Source organism: Branchiostoma belcheri, unplaced genomic scaffold (assembly GCF_001625305.1).
Source record: "Branchiostoma belcheri isolate BF01 breed outbred unplaced genomic scaffold, Haploidv18h27 scaffold1, whole genome shotgun sequence".
NCBI classification, from domain to species: domain Eukaryota; kingdom Metazoa; phylum Chordata; class Leptocardii; order Amphioxiformes; family Branchiostomatidae; genus Branchiostoma; species Branchiostoma belcheri.
The window spans coordinates 10,380,763-10,398,268 of NW_017802379.1; the positions used below are offsets into that span (position 1 = coordinate 10,380,763).

Genomic DNA, 17,506 nt, shown 5'->3' on the forward strand with positions numbered 1-17,506 from the left:
ACGCACGGTGCTTGCGTCATCCGTGCTTACTCCTCACTTCCCAGTTGACCTGCTCAATGACCACGCAGAACACACGTGCACCATACTAGGTGCTCCGCACGTGCAACGCACCTGATTTCTACAGTATATAAAGACGACTTGACGGGCGACTGCCAACTCGTCTCCAAGATGCCCAGGAAGGCTCAAAAGAAGACTACCAGACAAGATCCAAAGAAACGGGCCGCGGAAGACACCAGGGCGGCTAGTGATGATGAAGTTAACAGGAGGTGCACGCACTTACAACGTGCGAGTGAGTAAGGAAATCGTGCGTACGCCGCACGTGTAGGTACGGCCTGCACGCGGCAACGTGGCAATCGCACAGAGATCGTACGTTGTAAGCACGTACAACTCACTTACCACTTGCGCAACGTACGATGCACGCAACCGCTGACGACCAGGCGTGTCGTGCAGACTACTTACGTACACCTTGCGAGTGACGTACTCCCTCGGCCGGCCACCCTACGTTTGCAGAAAAAACGTAGCAGACGTAGCCACGACAAAAACGTACGGACAAAAAGCACGCACGGCGAGTTGTGACCGTCGCTTATAGCTTGACCTACAGACATACTATACTAGTAACAAATCTGACTCCACGCTCAAAAAGCTCTTCGCATTTTCACCGAGTCATGGGTAATGTAGGGGGCATGACAACTTGTATGTGATTCCCGCTTTCTGTGTTCTGTTTGTGTATGTTATCATATCAATGATTTCATTTGGTTTGTTCCCTGCGATACCCAGAATTCTCATTTTTTCTGGCTTCCTTAGCGATCCGCCATATTGTGCTTTCTTTATTCACATGAATTTGAGAACATTAGATAGCAAGCACAAATGTGCACAAATGATCTTTTACTCAAGAACATAAAACATACAAATTACAGGTTTTCCTTCTTCATGTGATTGTAATAATAATCTCAATAGAAACAAGCAATAGATTAGCTTTCAAATTGGTAAAATTGAAATTTAGTATACTATTAACTAGTATGGATTACGTAAAAAAAGGTTCCGTTCCACTCTATTGCAGCATAGGGGTGGTTCCCATATCCATTTCTGTAGCCCTTGGGCGACACACAGTTGTGCAATGCACTACAGAAGGGGGCTGGTCCGCTGGTAGTGCTGTGTGTTTGACCTTCCCACACTCTTTCTCATTCTCATGTGTGCTCAGTGCTAAGTGTGCTAAGAAGAGAAAGAAATATGTACCATTTTTAAGTCTTTGGTAAGACCCGGCCGGGGTTTGAACTCACGACCTCCCGGTTACAAAGCGAACACTCTACCAATTGAGCTATTGCACCGGTTTACGTAACTCTGTTAAAATTATATTTTAGTATACCTCATGTATCTTGTTTTTTTTCTTTTTAGTTACCATACATTATACCAGTTACAGTTGTTGAACATTGTATCAGTTACAGTTGCATACCTGTTATAAATATACTATAAACAGATGATTTATGTTTGGTTTGTTTTTGTTACAGTGGCTGGTTGACTGTTGCTACAATGGCGACAACAAGCATCTCCTCTGAAGACGTAAGTTGCTTAAATGGGGATTTCGGGAAGTTAGACAAGCAGTCTGGAAGTAATCATGGTCTTGAGGAAAACATGCGACCGCAAAATAGGAAAAAACCCTACATGTGTGAGGAGTGCGGCAAACGGTTCAGTCAGTTGGGTCATTTGAAGAGTCACGTGCGAACTCACACCGGAGAGAAACCTTACACGTGTGAGGTGTGCGGCAGGCAGTTCAGTGAGCTGGGTAGTCTGAAGAGACATGTGGGAACTCACACTGGAGATAGACCTTACAGATGTGAGGAGTGTGGCAGGCACTTTAGTCAGATGAGTAGTCTAAAGAGTCACATGCGCACTCACACAGGGGAGAAGCCCTTCAAGTGTGAGGAGTGCAGCAAACGGTTCAGTGAGCTGGGTCATCTGAAGAGTCACATGCGCACTCACACAGGGGAGAAACCCTACAGATGTGAGGAGTGCAGCAGGCAGTTCAGTCATCTGGTTAGTCTGAAGAGACACATGCGGACTCACACTGGGGAGAAACCCTACAGGTGTGAGGAATGCAGCAAGCAGTTTAGTGAGCTGGGTAGTCTGAAGAGTCACATGCGCACTCACACCGGTGAGAAACCCTACAGGTGTGAGGAATGCAGCAAACGGTTTAGTGAGCTGGGTCATCTGAAGACGCACAAGTTTACTCACGCCGGAGAAAAACCCTACAGGTGTGAGGAGTGCAGCAAGCAGTTCTGTCATATGGCTAATTTGAAGGCGCACATGCGTACACACACAGGGGAGAAACCCTACAGATGTGAGAAGTGCAGCAAACAGTTCAGAATGCTGGCTCATCTGAAGAGACATTTTCGCACTCACACCGGTGAGAAGCTCTACCAGTGTGAGGAATGCAGCAAGCATTTCAGTGAACTGTATAATCTGAAGACACATATGCGCATACTGCCATACACACCGAGGAGAAACCCTACAGATGTGAGGAGTGCAGCAAACAGTTTAGACTTCCGGGTCATCTAAAGAGACACATGAAAACCCATCAAGAAAAGTAATGATATTTTTTTCATTCGGTTCTTGAGGACTTGAGGAAGGCATTGGAATCACAAAACTGGAGACGCCATTGGTTACGAATTGTTGAATGAGAAAGAGCACTATATCATTTGAAAACATCACATTTTCGTTACCCATTTGTTTGCTTGAATTTCTGTTGTTTCATGCACCAATACGAATTAATGGTAATTCTGCACTACTGATGTATTGTTTAGTTTATGTTTTTTAGGAGATGAATTGCAATAAATGCGCAGTTTAGCTCTAAGTTGCTCGTAGTAGCGTTTATCTTTTTGTACGTTTTTGTAGTTACGTCAGTATAGAATAGGATGAAAATTAGTAGCCTATCGCGATTTACATTAGTGTTGTCAATCTGTAGACTGTATAGTAAGCCCACACTAACGCTTGCTTGTTATTGCTTTCTCTCATGTTTCTTCTTCTTTTTCTTCTCCTCCTCCTCCAGTCCTTAATTTCTTCATTTTTGGGCTAAGTAACCAGAAAATTGTTATGGATGTAAAGTAGTCAAATAACAACAAAAGAACGAAAAGAAATGGGTGTGAAACGAAGAGAATCGGGTTTTGAACGAATAGAACTGGCCCGATTAAGCCTTGTTGCATTGTACCTATGGTCCTTCGTACATAATGACCATTGAAAGGCGTGCCAGTCAATGGGCGCTTTGCATTGTGGGTGGCTTGCAGGGAGCTTGAGTTGGTCATACTGTCTTTTGTAGGTGAAGGCCTATTTTTGTAGACACCAATTGATTTGACCCTGAATTTTCTCTGTAACAGTTAAAATGGCGACTGTGAGGTTTGAAAAACGTTTCTTGCTCCTGGCCATCTCTGTTCTGGAGATGTTGCTGTTTTCTGGTATCATCTATGGATGGACGTCCCTGGTGTACATCCTTAAGCAGGAGGGCTACTTCAGCGACTCTTGCAACACCACGACAGCAGGCAGCCAGGTCAGTAAACTGGTTAAAGCGAGGGTCACAACGTTAACCCGCCGTACGTGCATCTGCGTGATGTCTACGTGCAAAAACGTGGGCAACCGTAGGGCATCCGTGCGTGGTGAGTACCGCCTCCGTACGGAATCCTACGGATTTGGTAGCACGCAGACATGCTGTAGAACTTCAAGTGCATGTAAAACTTTTTCTACGTGCGGTCTCGGATTCACCACCCGTACGTGCGAGTACGGGCGACGCGCGTGCCCTGTACAGCCTATGAGCGTACATCGCACGTTTTCAGAAAAACGTAGCAGACGTGGCCACCCAAAAAACGTACGGACAAAAAGCACGCACGGCGGGTTGTGACGAAAAACACGAACATAAACCTTCACTGTCACAGGCAGTTATATTCCTAAATTGCGCCATATCAAAGACAAGTTACTACCAGAAACTATATACATCGAGCTGGGTCTTGCGCAGCGTGGTTTATTCTATTATGATCGCAGCGACGATTATAACTTACGAAAATTTGTTATTGATAATTTTAGTTTTAAACAAAAAGGTCACTTTCACTATTGCATGACTCTTCATACGACCGTCTACATTAGCATGAGAAAGGGAACAAACTTTGGTATGGGAATTTACCAGTTTCTTTTGGACTAAACATGTGAAAACACTAACAATGTGACATTTATGTGAATTTGACGGAAAAACTGAAAATGATGTAATATGATGTGACGAAAGGAAAATATGTACAATCGTTATAAAATTTGTCCATAATGGACAATCCAGAATTGCACAATTATTTGAAAACTGGGGCGAGGATAATTTTGATTGATAAAAAAGGGTCAGACAGAGTACAGTGCAACATTTGGGACCGGTTTCCTCATTATTACATGTTTCTTCTTCATTACATATGTCCAAAATAAGTCTAAGTACTTTTTTTGAATACAAACCATGTCGGTTGGTGGTTATTAGCGTGGCATGATTGTGACAAAGGGTACAAACTTTGGTACGGGAATTTCTTTTGTACTAAGCATAATATTTAAAATAACAGATATACAAATGTGGGATGTATGTGAATTTGACGGAAAAAATGAAAATAATGTAATATAATGTGACTATATGAAAAAATGCAACGTCTCTTTGAAATAGTTTCAAAATGTAAAATTATCGGGACATTCGAGATTTACGCAACTATCTAGAAACTGGGGCGGGGATGATTTTGATTAATTGAAAAGGAGTCAGGCAGAGTGCAGTAGGTCTTTGGGACAGTTCCCTCTGCGTTACATATGTCAAAAATAAGCTTTAGTCTTTCTTTTGTATGCAAACCCATGTCGGTCGGTCGTCATTAGCATGAAATAAGGCCATGTTGATTTGATTATATGGATGACATCCGCGCGCGCATGAATTTTCGCCCGTTTCAAAAAAAAAAGTTTTCAATCATACTGTAAATCGTACAAAACAGTTGCAAAATGGGCAAAAATATACCATAAGTTACAAAAAAATTAATAAAAACTATACCAATGTCGTAGAATGCCAAAATCAAACGAAAAAAGACGAAATTGTAAAGAAATGAACTTGAAGACTAGATTATTCGCCAAACCATATTCTGTGCCATTTGCTCAACCCTCATGACCACGTAGATTTTATAATGAAAAGAACTTTTTTTTGCAAAACTTTTTTTTATTCGCACGCGCGCATCAGTTTTGGGGCTCCCGGAGGATGTCATCCATATAATCAAATCAACATGGCCTTAAGCTTAGCGTGAAAAAGGGAACACCAGTTTCTTTTAGACTAAGAATTTTCTTCAACAGGTTTACACATGCCATGAGATGTAAATTTGATGTAAAAGCTAAAAATAATGGATGTGACTACAGGAAAAACATGAAAAAGCGTCATAAAATTTTCCGAAATGTGGACAATCCAGAATTACGCAACTATCTGAAAACTGGGCCGTGGATCTAGATCTGTATCGGTATAGCCGGCATAACCGCTTTTCAGCGTAACACACCAGGGATAATTTTGATTGATAGAAAAGAGGTCAGACTGCAGTAGGAGATTGGGCGGAATGACCCCTGCGTTACATTTGTCAAGCCTAAGTAATTCTATTCTATTATATATACAAACCCATATTCCCTCCAATAGGTGAGGGTCTGCATGGGGGGGTCCTGGCAACGGTTAACGGTAAATTCAGCAGGACCGAGTGTGAAGACTTCCCAAATCGATGTCCGACTACATTACGGTGCTAAAAGCTGTCTGAGACCTTTAAATATTTACTTGAGGCAGATTTCCTCTATGTATTAGCGTACCCGGATGTCGGCGCATAGGTAGCAGTTCGTAAGGTTAATGACCTTTTCACGCCAAGGCGTGCCAGAGCACCAGCGTTGCACAATGGACACTTTTCGAAGTGGGCGATTCGTAGGGTCATGATGACCTTTGTACATATATGTGTGTCCTAGTTTTTTTGAGACACAGTACAGACTAGCCGGACCAAGAGTTGTCTGTAACAGACAAAATGCAGACTGTGACGTTTGAAAAACGTTTCCTGCACCATTAAGGACCATCAATCTTGAATTTTCAAAAGTAGTTTTTTCTTCAGGATAAAGCCTAAAAAACAGGATAAAGCCTGAAAAACAGACTAAAGACGTTCATATGAACCTTTTTTATAAAAAGAAATGGAAGACTTCGTTTTGATGAAATTTTAAGGAAAATAACCAGTATATACCTGTTCTAATGATATGGTCCGCCATCTTGGATTTTGACCAATGACGTCATCAAATTAGCATAAATTATGCATTTTTTAATTATAAAATTTACATAAGATTATATGGGATGTTATTAATTTTAGCAACCATGTGTAACATGACATAAAACCCATAAAATTCTATTGTTTCGTGCTCCCGTCCATCTCTGTCCTGGATATATCACTGTCGAGTGGTCAATGCATACGTTTTGATAGGTTTCCTCTGCCCTACTTATTTATAAGTTTATATCTCTTTCATATTCTTTTATCACGGCTGTAGTTCTACGTCTTCTAACAGGGAATTCGGCTGCGTGACATCTGTCACGTATAAGGAGTTTTGATCAGTCAGGATTTTCCTTCCAGAAGTTTGTCCTAGATTGCATATTGCTTTGGACCTTTGATTGAAAGAAAAGCCAGGTGCAAGACTAGGTTTAGTACGATTTTGGGGCAATGCCCTCTGTGTTGCATATGTAAAAATGAAAACATAACGTACCATCTTGGCAAAGGTAATAACAAGCCTACTCCTTTGAACACAAACCGGTTCGGTTGATAGAGAAACTAGGGGTCAAATAGAGTCCAGCAGGGCATTTGGGGACAATGTCATGCGATACATGATGTGAAAAAAGAATCCCAAGTAATTCTTTTGTATACAAACCTATTAAGACCCACAATAAGTGTGAAGTCTTCCCATACCTATGTCCGAATACAATATGGTGCTAAAAGCTTACTAATAGATTTATGTTTGCTTGACACAGGTTTTCCCTTTATGTATGAGCGTGCCCGGGTGGCGCATAGTTGGCAGTTGGTAATTGGTTGATGACCTTTGTGTGAAAAGGTGTGCCAGTGTGAAAAGGCGTTGCACAATGAACACTTTGCATTGTGGGTGGTTCACAGGGATCGATGACACTTGTGCCTCCTGCTGTCTGAGACACAGGTTGCTTTTTTTTTACCCGAGAAGAACTTTACCGTGTAACAGTCAAAATGCCGACTGTGAGGTTTGAAAAACGTTTCCTGCTCCTGGCCATCTCAGTTCTGGAGATGTTGCTGTTTTCTGGTATCATCTATGGATGGACGTCACTGGTGTACATCCTTGAACAGGAGGGGTACTTCAGCGACTCTTGTGACGCCGCAACGGGAAACAACTCGCAACAAAATCATCAGGTTAGTAAAAAAGACCACAATCCTGCATCTTTACTGTCGCCGGCTGGGTCGACCAGAAGCTGTTACAAATTTTGCACGCTGACCTTTTGTGGAATTTGTGAATCGGTACTGTACTGAGATATTGAGTTCCGTGGAGCTTGAGTGCCGCCCTCCGTAGTTACCATCGGCTCCCTGTAAACTGTATTGTCACTAGCTACCATGGACCGTAGTACGGAGGATGGCACCCAGGCCAGAGCCTCGGAGGAGGTGTTTTTTTTAGAACAGGCGAAAATCAATGCGCGCCCGTATATGTCATCCATAAAATTAAGTCGGTGTGGCCTAAAGAGAAAAAAAAAATGCTCAAAGTCGTAACAGCCGCTTGTTATCCATGTGTGCACAATGAAAAGGTCGGAGATCTTCAGTCTTTGTTGAGTTTTATTGGAGAAAACTTCAGGTGAACCTACCCGAAACAAAGCCAGGCTCAGAACTAACTCTTAGTCATTTCTCATCTCTATCAACAACCCTGGTCAAACTTGAACTAATTTTTTTAGGACTTGTTTATCTGATCCAGTATAAGGGACTGTTGTCATATATAGCCGTATTTCATTACCTAACCTCAGGTGAACTCAGGTGGATGTCAGTGACCCTCATGTCCCTGCCTGCCCATGAAGCGGAGTGACCTTGTCCTTTAGTTCACCTCCTTAGTGTTAAGATAAACACGATTAAATAAGGACGTTAAAACTATCGTGGAGGTCAAATTTGGGCACAAAACGCGCAACCTTCTTTTGAACCGAATAATGTTCGATATTACGTAACCCGAACAAAACGCGCGTTCGATCCGGGGTCACCTGCGGTCATTTACAATAAATCCGCGACGTCAAGCCCTTTTACACATAAATGGCCTCCAAACTAAAAAAAATCCACCTTTATACAAATCTGATCCGTTTTCTAGACAGTACATGTATGTCGTGGTTTTATATTGTGAATATGTAACAACGAAGCTACTGCCATTATCGTGCGTGACCTTGAAGATCGTAACGTTAATTGTTGTTTATGTCGGTATCAATTACCAGCTCAGTTACCGTCCGGCTGGGTACTGTTACGGGGGCTGTAGTTGTGGGGTTTGATAAATTAGCAAAACATGGAAATTTTGACATCTGATGACGTCCAATTCAGGGGTGATGCACTGGGTCATTTGAGACAAATTTGGCATAAGGTAGCAGAACACAGTTTTCGCCCTATGGGGATTTCTATAGTTAAGGACCCCAAGATGACTCACTTCGACGCGGTAAGAATTATAGCAGGGTGCACTTCACAAATACGAAAATCGAATATGTTTCAGAAGAAGGTACAAACTACAAAATATCTAGAAACCAAAAAATCCTGTCGGCGTATCTGCTCGTAACGTAGACTTTGAAATCGCCCTCTACGGACGTGACCTGAACTGCAGCCGACTCACCCGGAAAGCCAGTTGCGTAATACGGCGCAATTATACACGAACTTCAAAACCTTCACAATTCAAATCACACAGTCTCAAACCCGATACATTCCTACACCACACAGCACAATTTACATCTGGCTGACGCTCTTATCAGGCTCTCTACCCAGCCTTCAAGAATATTCTCTGCACTACTTTCTATACCCGCGTCACAGACCCCCGCCGGGGGTCGCCCATTAATGAAATAACTTTATTGCACAACAGTTGTACATGGTACAAAGTATGGCAAAACTTATCTATAAACTTAACTATGGACTAAACTAACTAATACAGGAGTTTGTGGCTGATATAGGATGTGAATGAACTTTTACAATATTGGAGGAATTTCTTATGTCTAGACATTGTTTGATATACATTCCTATATCTACCATACATGAGTTATCACAGGTCATTATTATCTTAAATTTGCTACTTAAATCCATCGATGTAAATTCTGGTACATATGACGATAGTTTCGTATTTAATGAATTGCGTACATCAACATACTTAGGACATTCCATCAAAAAGTGATACTCATTCTCAACTAGTTCTGGGCAGAATGGACAAACCCTCTGGTCAATAGGAAGCCTTTGAAATCTTCCGGTTTCTATACTGAGTTTGTGACATCCAATTCTGAGTTTTGTGATTGCTCGACGTATGTCAAAGCTCCTTATGTTAGAAAGGTAATTTTCTTGCTTGTAATTCTTGTCTAAGGTGGAAAGGAAAGATAATTTAGAATTGTTTCAAATGGCACAATGCCAGTTTTGTATATAGATATCTTGTAAACGTTGCTTCAGCTGAGTAGTAATTGTGTCTATGTGATATGACTTCGGGTTAAGCCATATGTGCCCAAAACCATTGAGGTTCAGAATGTCTTTCACATGTATAATCCAATCATGTTCTCCAAGCAAGGTAGTATTGTATGCCTCCCGAAGCAGGGCATCTTCGGATAAATTAACTAAGCGATGCCAGTATTTAACGAGTTGTATTTCTGTATTCACCGTAACTGGGAAAGTTCCCAATTCTCCTCTGACACCGTCGTTTGGGGCCTTGGCATGTACGCCTAACAAAAACTTCTGAAAACGCATATCAATAGTGTCGAATTCTGGAATATGTTGATTTGAATGTAGGTTTATAATTTGGAAGCCATTCTCTTGTAAAACTTTGCTATTGACATGTCGCATTAATACTGTGTGCTGCTACCATAAAAGTGCGGTGTCGTAACATGAAACAACACCCCCCCCCCCACCTCACCCAAAAAACCAAATCTGCATTATATGCCATATAGTGATACGTATAAATGCCAGCGCCAAGTTGCATCGTGTATAATTTCTTAATGTTTAAGCTAGGACCACCAATTGGGAGGCTTTTTCATAAAAGTCTGTTGGCAACGATTTCATTGTAATCATAAATGTTAATGATATTTCATGTCACCATGGCAACGGTTTGTTTACAGGTATGTTTTGTAAAATTCATGATTCTTATCAATAGATATGTTTTTTAGTGGTTATTGTTAACTTGCAATATTTTGTTGCATTTTGCAATACATCAAATGAGTTAATATTACTCTCATTAATCAATAAATTTAATAGTATGCTAATGAAAGGTTAAAGGTCCAAATCCAAGAAGGCAAACAATATGGCAACACATCAAGGAACAACAGGCTGTAGTTGACAGCGCAGCGCGCCGACTAGAATCAGCCAGACATGCGGTTGAGCAAAGGGAGGGAAAGAATAATTTTTTTATGATTTGATGTATTAAACTGTATAATAGAAGTGAGGATGAAATCATAAACCAGTTAATACTGTGGGAGCCCACACATGGGAAAAGAAGTCGAGGTCGCCCAGCAAGAAACTACATAAATCAATTAATGGACGACACCTAGCTCGACAGGGAAAACCTGATGGTAGTAATGAAGGATAGGAAGAGATGGAGAGCTATCATTGGCACCGAGGGAAGCTCGACCCAGTGAGTGAGTGAGTGAGTAAACTGTATTAACGGCTATACAGCCAGGAATGCCCAACTAGCCAGAGACTATTATAAAGAGCTAGCCCTCATAAATGGACAATTAACAATGTTGATTACAATTCAGGTACACTAACACATGTAACAGATACGTCATGTATATTGAAATGTGGAAAAAGTCACTCGTAACATTCTATTTTCACGTGTAATTTACTCTCCAAGGAAACCGTTTTTTCATTTTTTCCTGTTGTCACATCATGTTACATTATTTTCACTTTTTACATCAAATCTACATAAGCACCTGTTATTGCCATGGGCGTATGGCAAACGTATAACCTAACGCTGCAATTTTCTTCTTGATTGAAGATCAAATGCCAAGCTGTGACGAATACGTCTACCCAGGATGCACAGTGTTACCCAGAATGCCTTGAACAGGATGAGCGTCTGACGCAAGTGTTCGCCATTTCCGTTGTTGCCAGTCAAGTTGCCTCGCTGTTCGCAGGGATTGGTCTCGACTATTTGGGCCTCCGTTTTACCAGGACGTGCTTCAGGTATGTCTTTGTGGGGTCGTGTGGCGTAGCGGCAGAGTGCGCGACTCGGAACTTAGAGTCCCGGGTTCGAGTCCTGACATGCCACCGATCTTGTGCCCTTGGGAAAGGCACTTTACACGGCTTTCCTCACTTAGTAAAATGAGTATTGTCCTGTCATGTATTTGTCCCCTGTGTTGGTGGGGGCGTTAATATAAGTTGAAAAAAAAACTTGAGTGTGCCGTCACCACGTCTGGTGATTACATGTTGGAATAAAAAAAAAGTATGTCTTTCCGAAAGTAAACATTGCAACAAATTACCAAGTTTGTTTATACTTTCATGAAAAATGGAGGTATTATTTTGGTGTATATAGCATCTATGTGTGTGTGTGTGTGTGTGTGTGTGTTTCCGCAGATTTGTTGTCAGCATAACTGAATGGGTTGCAATGTTATTTGGTCCGGAGAAGACCAAGGTCGAGGAAAATTATGAACCTCCTGGCGGTTGTCCTTGTTGCTGCAGCAGAACGTCAGCATCCTTTTGTCTTGGACTTTGGGGTAGCAGATAGCTTCATATTATGTCAAAAAACGCTGGTAAATACAGAGACTGTGATTATCTTAAGTTAGTAAAATCTTTAGAGGAGGATAACTAAAAAAAAGGAACTACGAATTTTCGTGATTTTGGCCATGTTTGTAGCTTGTAGACAGATGTGCACAATTTTCATTTATTTATGGTAAATAATGGAAATCATAATTCTGACATGTGCAAGTTAGTTAAAGGTAAACATCACTATCATAGATTATGTTAATGTCGTTTGCATCATTACTGATGAAGTGTGAAGCTGGAATTCTACCCAAGGATACGACTTTCACACATTCATGGCCATAATGACGTCCACAATCAGTGAGACAAAACAACAAAATCTAAGAAAGCTAGAAATATTTCATGTAGCAATGGATAATCCAACTCTTGTTTGTACTTGATTTATTGAACTTTTTTGTTTATTTATTTGTTTTTCAAGCACTTTGATCGCCACAGCTGCCTTGCTGCTCGGATTCTCCACAAGAGGTATGTTTTGTTGTTGTTTATGTTGTTTTGAGGTATGTTTTGTTTAAAATAACCCATCAATCGTAAAAAAAGTTTACTTACATTGGGAATGCATTTTCAAATGTCTCTTTTCGTATGTATATAAACTATATGTTTTCAATAAGACAGGTGTTTCGTTCAAACAATGATTATTTATGAACAAGACATTTTGATAGTGATTACAATGTTTTTTGATGACTGATCATTGACGAAATATTTACAATCTTACTTATCTTTTTATTCATTCATTCATTCATTCATTACTTCAATACTTTATTTATGCATTCAATCACCTTTTTTTTAGAGTACCCATATGTCTACCTCGTGTATCCTGGTATGATCATTGTTGGCATGTGCGCTAACATCACTTTACTCGCAAACGTTACGGTAGGTTTTACGTTTCTATTCATTGACGTTTTTGAAAACAACCTGTGTGTTGCTTACTTTGGGTCAGGTCAGTTTTGACATCTACCAAATAATGCAACTTAAAAAAGCTTCTTAAAATCTGAAGAATGACGTAGAACGTTAGCCTGGAGTCCGGCCTTTTATTTTTATGGGTTCACCACACCACGAAGTGGTGTGTGGTGAACCCATATTGCTTTTTCTGGTGTTTCTTCTTCTCCTCCTTCTTCTTCTCCTGCCATTTTTTAAATGGATTCAGCTTCTTCATTTTAGGGACTAAGGTCCTGAAATTTGGTATGGAGGTACAGTGGGCAAATACCCCTAGGCGTTTTTTAAATTTTTGTGATACAGGCTTTTAGTTTTTTGGCTGTGTTATAGCAAATGTATTACTGTGTTAGTGTGCCGTGTTTACCACGTCTGGGCATGAGTCATCACAATGGAATGCAGGGCATTAACCAATAGGCATGCAGCTTTCCTCTATACTTCTTGCTGATTGGCTGTTGGGATTTAACTTGATTAACACCTGCACAGAGCATTTCCACCTGCACAGAGCATTTCTTGCTGATTGGCTGTTGGGATTTAACTTGATTAACACCAGCATAGAGCATTTCCATACTGACAGTATGTCTTTATTCAAGTGTTTTGGTAGGTATTTCAAGCTTTTCTGCTCCAGCATTGGAATGCGGGGCATGAACGTTTTTTTTATTTTGAAAATCAACAGTTTGCATTATGCAATTAAAAATCCTAACCAATAAAGTAGGGAATAGCTATCCAACTGTTGTTTTAGTTGTATGTTACTTCATATTATAGTTATATCAATGTAAATCATTGTTTTCCCTTGTGTTTCTCATTCTTTCCCTGCCATGTCGTAAAATGTGGTGAACCCATCGCTGTATTTGCTCCAAAGCAAATATTGGCCTTTCTAGTTTATTTTTAATTTTTTAATTTTTTAATTTTCTATTTTTTTATCTTTTATCTTTTATCTATTTTTTATTTTTTATTTTTTATTTTTTATTTTTTATTCTTTATTCTTTATTCTTTATTCTTTATTTTTTATTTTTTATTTTTTATTTTTTATTTTTTATTTTTTATTTTTTATTTTTTATTTTTATTTTTATTTTTTATTTTTTATTTTTTATTTCTTATTTCTTGATTTTTATTTTTTTATTTTTTTTATTCTTTATTTTTACATTTTTAATTTTTGTATTTCATTTTCATTATGCATTTGTATTTTTAACATTATGTAAAACATCTGTCATCTCTTAGGTCGGAAACTTATTTGGGTCGCGGAGGTCAACAGTCATCACTATTATAACGGGCTCCTTTGGCTCATCTCCTATCACCTTCCTAGTCACAAAGGTAAGTGTATTGTCTGTCATGAGGGAACAGAAGAGTAGCACATACCCACGTGTACAACGTCACCGTTCATTTTGATTTGCGAGGCTTTCACGTGAGAAACAAATATTTCAAAGTTGAATATGGCTATTAACCGACCATTGCCAAAATAAACTACTATATTCATCCACAATTAGTGTACCTGACAATTATGAAAAAAGAAACGTAAAAAAGTATATAAAAAGAAACATAATTTATGAAACATTCACGTGACAAACACATAAACATTTATTTCAAAGTTGAATGTGGCGACTAACTTGACATTGCCAAAAGGAACAACTATCCATCCAAAATTATATAAAAATACACAGTCTTGACAGCTAATATAGCGGTTAGTATATGAGTGCCTGTTGGTCTAGTAATTGGCCGAATAATTTGTTAGTGTAATGTCTTTAAATAATTCCCATGTATATGATGTAAACAAAAAGAGCGATCGCTCGCACATGTATGTGAGCCGGGTCTCGGTACCTGAGTGTACTTTACCCTGAATAATGGCCTTTTCTCTCATTTAATAGACACTCTGCACCCCCTTCTTTTCCAGTTGCTGTACGTTAATTTTGGCGTGCCCTTTCAACACATGTGTTTCGCCCTGGCTTGTATGTGCGCCCCGTCGCTACTGGCCACCTTTACTCTCTACCCCAAGTACAAGTTCGTTCCTCAAGCAAAACAAGAGAACGGGAAAGACCCAGAGGAAAATGAGAAACCAGAACAGGGTAAAAAATGAATTTCCTAATTTTTGTGTTGCTCTTATGATAGTATAGGGACTAACGGTAGCTTTTTACAGCTTTTAATGTGACAATTGTTGGTGACTTTGCAGGTTCTATTGTTATGCTAGTATGTGATTACGATTTATCATGTAAATATCTATCTATCTATCTATCTATCTATCTATCTATATCTATCTATCTATCTATCTAACTATCTATCTATGTATATCTATCTATCTATGTATCTAATTATCTATCTATCCATGTATATCTATCTAATTATCTATGTATCTAATTATCTATCTATCTATCTATCTATCTATCTATCTATCTATCTATCTTTGTATATCTATCTATCTAATTATCTATCTATCTATCTATATATCTATCTATCTATCTATCTATCTATCCATCTATCGATAGATAGATAGACATAGGTACATACTTTAGGCAGATAGATAGATATAATCTATTTTTTTTACCAGAACCAGAAAATAACTGTGAAGAAAAGAGTGGATCGGCTCGAGCGCCTGGTGAGACATTCGTACAGGTTGTGACGTCACGACTGTACCTCCTGCACCTGGCCTACATCAGTATCATGAACTTGAACGTCATCATCCTGGTCGGCACCGCAAACATCTGGTTCAACACGGTCACCGGAAACAGCAACAACGGACAGGGTGCGTATCATATAAAGCGTAATCAATTGAACCATTATCGAACTTGACCTTCGTCTTTGCTACACCTACCCACCCACTCGAGTTATGTTGTACACATACACAACCCGCTACAGCAACATAGGAACACGACATGTGAACGACTTTTGAACTTGAACTTCGCTTCCCCAACCAATACACACCTACCAAAAACCACAAGATCCATCCTTACCTTTTCGAGTTATGCTCAACACATACACACAAGAAACAAAAAAGTTGGCTGCAGTACAGTTGGAAATCACCAGGTGAATCATTTTCAAACTTGACCTTTGTTTCCACAACCGTTATTTACCTACCAAATATCACGAAGTTCCATCTACAGCTTCCTAAGTTATGCTGCTGACATAAATACAAACCCACACACCACAGCCCCTCCACTATGTCCAAACCCAAAACATCCCCTTCTGGCGAAGACAGTAATAACTAGAAAGGCCAATATTTGCTTTGGAGCAAATACAGCGATGGGTTCACCACATTTTACGACATGGCAGGGAAAGAATGAGAAACACAAGGGAAAACAATGATTTACATTGATATAACTATAATATGAAGTAACATACAACTAAAACAACAGTTGGATAGCTATTCCCTACTTTATTGGTTAGGATTTTTAATTGCATAATGCAAACTGTTGATTTTCAAAATAAATAAAAAAAAACGTTCATGCCCCGCATTCCAATGCTGGAGCAGAAAAAGCTTGAAATACCTACCAAAACACTTGAATAAAGACATACTGTCAGTATGGAAATGCTCTGTGCAGGTGTTAATCAAGTTAAATCCCAACAGCCAATCAGCAAGAAATGCTCTGTGCAGGTGGAAATGCTCTGTGCAGGTGTTAATCAAGTTAAATCCCAACAGCCAATCAGCAAGAAGTATAGAGGAAAGCTGCATGCCTATTGGTTGATGCCCTGCATTCCATTGTGATGACTCATGCCCAGACGTGGTAAACACGGCACACTAACACAGTAATACATTTGCTATAACACAGCCAAAAAACTCAAATAAAACCATTCTAAAAGCCTGTATCACAAAAATTTAAAAAACGCCTAGGGGTATTTGCCCACTGTACCTCCATACCACATTTCAGGACCTTAGGCCCTAAAATGAAGAAGCTGAATCCATTTAAAAAATGGCAGGAGAAGAAGGAGGAGAAGGAGGAGAAGAAACATCAGAAAAAGCAATATGGGTTCACCACCACTTCGTGGTGTGGTGAACCCATAACAAGAAAGAGTGAACTGCATAACTGTTCTGTAATGAGATACATGAGTTGTTCCTCACGTAATCAAAGAAAAAACTGAATGGATACTAAATTGGTCTTGTTATTGGAATTTGGGATAGAAATTACGACTCAATGGTTTGACGTGCGTGCACCAAGGCAGCTAGACAATAATACTGTGACATACAGACTGAAATTGCAACCGTGTGAGAATTAGACGCACAATGCATGTTAATGTGAGAAGTGGAAAGGTACATCTGTAGGGAACAACTGTATTGTATGTTCTGACGAAGCTGAGTAAAAATTACAAGATGACTTTATTCGCTTTCGCAGTGTGAATGACACTGAATTAAAATCAAACTAGAAAGGCCAATATTTGCTTTGGAGCAAATATAGCGATGGGTTCACCACATTTTACGACATGGCAGGGAAAGAATGAGAAACACAAGGGAAAACAATGATTTACATTGATATAACTATAATATGAAGTAACATACAACTAAAACAACAGTTGGATAGCTATTCCCTACTTTATTGGTTAGGATTTTTAATTGCATAATGCAAACTGTTGATTTTCAAAAAAAAAAAAAAAAAACGTTACAATAGCCC

General features: G+C 39.6%; 2 protein-coding genes and 1 pseudogene across 2 annotated transcripts in view; all 3 read left to right on the forward strand.

The window, feature by feature from the left end:
* The window catches only part of LOC109477193, a 40,522-nt pseudogene extending 37,774 nt beyond the window's left edge, over nucleotides 1-2,748 (forward strand).
* Nucleotides 2,749-7,175: 4,427 nt separating this feature from the next.
* On the forward strand, nucleotides 7,176-12,610 carry LOC109472818 (large neutral amino acids transporter small subunit 3-like). The gene is made up of 4 exons (XM_019772710.1): nucleotides 7,176-7,430; nucleotides 11,218-11,402; nucleotides 12,397-12,443; nucleotides 12,591-12,610. The coding sequence occupies exons 1-4, from the start codon at nucleotides 7,251-7,253 to the stop codon at nucleotides 12,608-12,610; spliced, it is 432 nt and encodes a 143-aa protein (XP_019628269.1). The 5' UTR covers nucleotides 7,176-7,250.
* Nucleotides 12,611-12,769: 159 nt separating this feature from the next.
* Nucleotides 12,770-17,506, forward strand: part of LOC109472917 (solute carrier family 43 member 3-like) — an 11,370-nt gene continuing 6,633 nt past the window's right edge. Inside the window, exons 1-4 of the mRNA XM_019772819.1 lie at nucleotides 12,770-12,848; nucleotides 14,130-14,222; nucleotides 14,800-14,971; nucleotides 15,451-15,645. Coding sequence (XP_019628378.1) covers nucleotides 12,798-12,848; nucleotides 14,130-14,222; nucleotides 14,800-14,971; nucleotides 15,451-15,645 — 511 coding nt within the window. The 5' untranslated portion in view covers nucleotides 12,770-12,797. The remainder of the gene's footprint in view (nucleotides 12,849-14,129; nucleotides 14,223-14,799; nucleotides 14,972-15,450; nucleotides 15,646-17,506) is intronic.

Bases quoted from the DNA above. Each gene is read 5' to 3' on its own strand.
- LOC109472818 (XM_019772710.1), top strand. From the start codon at position 7,251: ATGCCGACTGTGAGGTTTGAAAAACGTTTCCTGCTCCTGGCCATCTCA. The intron at 7,431-11,217 runs GTTAGTAAAAAA...TCTTGATTGAAG, and splicing joins ACTCGCAACAAAATCATCAG to ATCAAATGCCAAGCTGTGAC. The intron at 11,403-12,396 runs GTATGTCTTTGT...TTGTTTTTCAAG, and splicing joins TTTACCAGGACGTGCTTCAG to CACTTTGATCGCCACAGCTG.